This window comes from Arachis ipaensis, chromosome B08 (genome assembly GCF_000816755.2).
Source record: "Arachis ipaensis cultivar K30076 chromosome B08, Araip1.1, whole genome shotgun sequence".
Classification (NCBI taxonomy): domain Eukaryota; kingdom Viridiplantae; phylum Streptophyta; class Magnoliopsida; order Fabales; family Fabaceae; genus Arachis; species Arachis ipaensis.
Window position 1 is genome coordinate 123,867,486 of NC_029792.2, and position 5,457 is coordinate 123,872,942.

At 33.0% G+C, this 5,457-nt stretch overlaps 2 protein-coding genes across 2 annotated transcripts; both read right to left on the reverse strand.

Moving 5' to 3' along the window:
- Positions 580 to 1,743, reverse strand: LOC107611653 (F-box/kelch-repeat protein At3g23880-like). The gene has a single exon (XM_016313557.1). The coding sequence runs from the start codon at positions 1,741 to 1,743 to the stop codon at positions 580 to 582; it is 1,164 nt and encodes a 387-aa protein (XP_016169043.1).
- On the reverse strand, positions 2,859 to 3,362 carry LOC107611654. Its single transcript, XM_016313558.1, has one exon. It carries the CDS (start codon positions 3,360 to 3,362, stop codon positions 2,859 to 2,861), a length of 504 nt encoding a protein of 167 aa, XP_016169044.1.

Genomic DNA, 5,457 nt, shown 5'->3' on the forward strand with positions numbered 1-5,457 from the left:
TGGTACTTGAAGCGGAACTTTTGAATTAGTGAGTTATAGGGATCTTAATTCACATGGAATTGGAACAAGGTTAGAAGTATATAACCTGCAAAAATACTCTCTTAAATAATAAGTAGTACTGTTAGATGATGAGGAATGCTAGGGAGCTAATAATTTTTGTGATTTGTAACCATCAAATAATCATTAATAATATTTTTAATAGTGTGAAATCAATTTTTTTTAGCTTATCAAACTACCATGGAAATACACGGCAACATGTTGTGAATTTGCAAAGAGGAACTATCAAGAGTTAAAAAAGTATACATAAATTAAATTTTTTTGTTTTTTTATTTTCCTCGATATCCTTTAACAAGGACTAATCGGATTTGAACTTCATTTAAGGGTTCGCTGGCCAATAAGTTGTTGCATGCACAAGGCGGGATTCAAACTCTAACACTGTTTAAACGGACAAATGAGTTGACTACTCGACCAATTCAAGTTCGTTAAATTTATTTTATTTAATAATTAAAACACAAGCTATGAAATCCAAAAATAAATTACAATTCAACCATAATATAATATGGAAACCAGACATTAATCTTAGGGTAAACATGAAACTAAACTTTCATGATAAACATGAAAATACTTCTCATATACGGATTTAGACAAGGGATAAATTGTTGAACGGTCACGTGAGCCTTCAATTTCAACCATAGGATGAACTACTTCTCCTTTACGAAAATTATATACAAGCAAGTTGCTCCAGTTGAATTTACCATACGCCAAAAGAATTTCATCTTCTGAGATGTACAAGGGTTCTAGCCAAATGTCTGATCGGATTATTGCATTGCCGAATGGAATCGTAAACAATATAGTCCAAGATTTTTCAACCCCATAATCTTTCATTATCCAAATAGTGCAAGCAGTGTTGATATCACAAGCAGGTTGAAAACTCATAGAAAGGAAGTTCTTGAGGACTTGCAAGGAAGGGGCGTAGTCACAGGAGCCAGTGTGAGTGTGATTGTTTCTAGGTAGGCATAATCGACCAAAGGACTCTGTTTCCAAGTCAAAGGTAAGAATGAACCACTCATTATCGTTATCAGGAACATGCGCCATCCAATTGAGAGTGCCACTAACAAATGTGCCGCTATAACAACTTGTAAAATATGGAAACATGGGATGATCAACCGTTTTCCAAGAAGGATTTGGATCGAAAGTGCAAACTTTAGCTCTATATCTAAACAGACCCGCAGCTACAGTGGATGACTTAGAACCCGTAACAAATTTATACTTGTCACGTAGGGCATCATACCCTAAGCCACAAAATACAGGTTGTAGATAATCGCCGCCGGGATACTCGAATGGAACGTTTAGGGATACGGAACGAGTACAAGGATTGAACAACGTCAGAGTTCTATAGGGAAAACCTTCACACAAGCAAAGCAACCCGTTGCAAGATCCCTGAATGGTTTTGTATTTAATCTGAAGTGGCTCGATTCTAGTTGGTTGAAGCTGATTATAAAGAAGAGATGATACAGAGCACTGCATGATGTCAAGCCCATCAGATTCCAAACTACAATACACTAATCGAGGTTGAGTTGAGCGTTGATGGTGGTGCATGACGAATTCATGGCTGGAGATGAAGGAATTCCATGAACGGCAGACGGTCCTCAGCTGCAGGAGGAGCTTCACTGGAAGCCTCAGCAAGATTTCCCTAAACAGGTCTCCCGGAAGATTGCATAAATCGTATTCATGGTTTCTCATTCTCATTGGACAATTAGGATTAGGATTTGGGTTTTTGTTTTTTCAATGTGATGGAATATCAATAAATAGGAGAAGGTAGGACGCGGCACACATACAGACAGGTTTTTATTTGATATACACTCTATTGCATATAAAAATTAATTTTAAAATTAAATAAAATATGAATAATTACTTTGTAAATACCCTAATCTTATAAATTACTTAATTATATTGGCTTTGTAGTATAATCGGACTATCCCATTACTTTGCATAAAGAATTTTGTAAAAAAAATTTAATATTAAATCAGAGAATTTTTTTTATTGTGGGTTTTTTATTTCAAAGTTTAAAAATCGTATACTCTGATTTTTGTTTCTAAGCTATCAAAAAATCAGTCTAATTTTTATAATCTAAATCAAATAGTGCCATATTTACGAGTAAAAAAATTACCAAACCAAATCTAAATACTTTTTCAATAAAAGTATTACGATCCATACCTTAATTTGTCCACTCTTGAGCTTATCAAATTTTAGTAAAAATATACTATAACATAATGTTGTGGATTTTGCAAAGAGGAACAATCACACCGTAAAAAAGCATACATAAATTAAATTATTTTATTTAATAATTAGAACGGCAACTATGAAGTTGATATAATATGAAAAACCAAAAATTAATCTTAAGATACTGATAAAACCAAATTTTTATGATAAATATAAAAAAGAAAATATTCACATGATAACATCTTTATATAAAAATGACATTATAAATTTTTAGATGATTGATCAAACATATTTAGTTAAATATATTAACTCATCTAATGTCCACAATACTATCTTCGTATAAAGACATCATCATGGCAGTATCCACCACATGAAAATACCTCCCAATCAGATAAGAAAAAAATTGACAAAGTGTCACCTAAGTTATTAATCATAGGATAAACAACTACTCTTTTACGAAAATTATATACAATCAATTTGTCTTGGTAGAATTACGGTGTGCTAAAAGAATATCATCTTTTGAGATGTAAATGTAAAAAGGCTCTACCCAAATGTCTAGCAGAATTATTCCTCGCCAAATGACACAATATAGTCCAATTGAGAGTGCCGCTCACAAATAACGTGCCGCTATGACACTATGTATAATATGGAAACACGGGATGATCAACCGTTTTCCAAGAAGGATTTGCATCGAAGGTGCAAACTTTAGCTCTACCTCTCAAACCACCGGCAGCTACAGTAGATGACTTAGAACCCGTAACAAACTTATACTTGTCACGTAGGGCATCATACCCTAAGCCACGAAATACAGGTTGTCGATACTTGCCGCCGGGGTACTCGAATGGAACGGTTAGGGATACTGAACGGTTACAAGGATTGAACAACGTTAGAATTTTATAGGGAAGACCTTCACCCATGCAAAGCAACGCGTTGCAAGATCCCTGAATGGTTTTGTATTTCATCTGAAGTGGCTCAACTGTAGTTGGTTGAAGCTCATTATTATAAAGAAGAGATGATACAGAGCAATGCATGATGTCAGTCCCCTCAGATTCCAAACTACAATATACTAATCGAGGCTGAGTTGAGCGTTGATGGTGGTGCATGACGAATTCATGGCTGGAGATGAGGGAGTTCCACATGAACGGCAGACGGTCCTCAGCTGCAGAAGGAGCCTCTCTGGAAGCCCCAGCAATATTTCCCTAATCAGGTCTCCCGGAAGATCGCATTCATCGTATTCATGGTGGCCGCTCATTCTCGTTGGACAATTAGGGTTAGGGTTTGGGTTTCATTGGTTCAATGTGATGGAATATGAATAATAGGAGAAGATAGGGAGCGGCACACATACACACAATTAGGTTTTTGTTTGATATAAAGGGTTTCTTCAGGTGAATTTTTACGAAAATTTAGTGATGGTTTTTAAAAGATTTTTTTAAAATTAAAAATAATTTTTTGTTAAAATATTTTATATAAAAATATTTTTTTATTTAATAAAAATATTTTAAAAGAGTGATATATATTCATGNNTATTCATTCATTTATTTTAAGAGAATAAGACAAGACACTAAGAATAAGACATAAAGAATAAAGACACAAAATTTTGTGTTTTTGTATCCTATTTGGTAATAAATTAAAACAAATTATAAAAATCTAATTTATTCTCATTTTTTCATTCGAAAAATTTGAGACGAAAAATATAATTATAAAAAAATTAACAAAAATAATGAATGAAAAAATAAAAAATAAGTTGTGTCTCTTGTTAGTGTCTCTGTGTTATTCCTGTCAGAATGGACATAAAATACATTAATTCAGTATACATTGTCTCTATCCATATCTTCTCTGTTAAACACAATTTTATGTCTCTATTTCAGTGTCCTGTCTCGATAAACAAACAACCTTACTTCTAATTTGATTTGTAGTACAAAAAAATAATCACAAACTTTTCAAATTACAACTAGGATGTGAATTGTGAATTGTTCCCAATGGAGAGAGGTCAGCATTCATAAATTTGCACTTCCTATGTTAAGCTTTGAACTTTTTTAATTCACCAAATTCAATTTTAAAGATCCTTCTCCTTCATAGAAGATGAGAAGTTCACTTTAGTCTTCTTTGGAGAGGGTAATGTCGTTATTTATTTAGTGATAATTTTTTTCTGTTTTAAATAAGTTAAATAAAAAATAAGAAAAATAAAAAATTATTTAAATAGAGGAATAGTTTCGTTTAAAATTATTTTAAAACTCTTCATAAGAGAGAAAAGTTTTATTTGATGAAGTTGTAATCTCATCACCATTTTTTTATGGTATTTGCTACCGTGTTTACATCTCTCATAATCAAACAAAAGTTAACAAGCCAATTCCAATGCATGATATCCCTTATTTTGAGTATCAACGATTCAATAAACCCAAAATCATCTTAGTGATTAGTAACAAGATTAAACGCTTTCACACAATCCGTTTCACAAATAACATTTCGTTGATCCACTTTTCAGGTTAAGAGATATCCTTTTCAAATAGTAAACAATTTTTCTTGAAGAATACTATTATTCTCAATCATTCCCAAACACTCGCTTTGCTAACTCTCATTACAATTTCTAATAACGCAAGCAAAACTAACACTATCACCATAAACAGGATCACTAACATCACAATTAATCTTAAAAGTATCAATGGATGTGGATTCCAAAAATCACTTAGAATAAATGGGAAGAATATACGTTGTAATTCAAAAATACTCTTAAACTCATTTTCTGAAGCTAATGTCAGACAAATTACTTTTTCCAAAGGCCAAGTCTCATGAAGATTAAAGATGTTATTATTCATTACTTGCCATATTCACCAAAGTCCCGAAAAGAACCTGAATGGATACTCTTTGCTATGATACAAGAATTAGTCTTCAAATTCAGAGGATGATAAGAAATATCCAACTTATGTCATACAAGCCGAGTTTTTGGACAATTCAGAATATAATGTAAAACTAATTCCTGACTAGAAAGGCATCTTGGGCACCTATCCGATGACGACATTCCTCTTCTGAAACAAAAACTTGCAGTAGGACAATCATCCTTAAAACACTACCAAGCCAAACATTTGTGTTTTTATGGAACAAGCTGGCGCTAAAGACAAAACCAATTCTTCCGCTCCTCCCAACCAAACAACGGCTTACACAACCACAAGTAATCGTTGCGTGAATCATAGACTTTGTCAACAGACCCAGCCCAATACTACACTTTAGTGATAA

What these genes read in the sequence shown, in the direction of transcription:
- LOC107611653 (XM_016313557.1), bottom strand. Translation starts at nt 1,743, where the DNA reads ATGAGAAACCATGAATACGATTTATGCAATCTTCCGGGAGACCTGTTT.
- LOC107611654 (XM_016313558.1), bottom strand. Translation starts at nt 3,362, where the DNA reads ATGTGGAACTCCCTCATCTCCAGCCATGAATTCGTCATGCACCACCAT.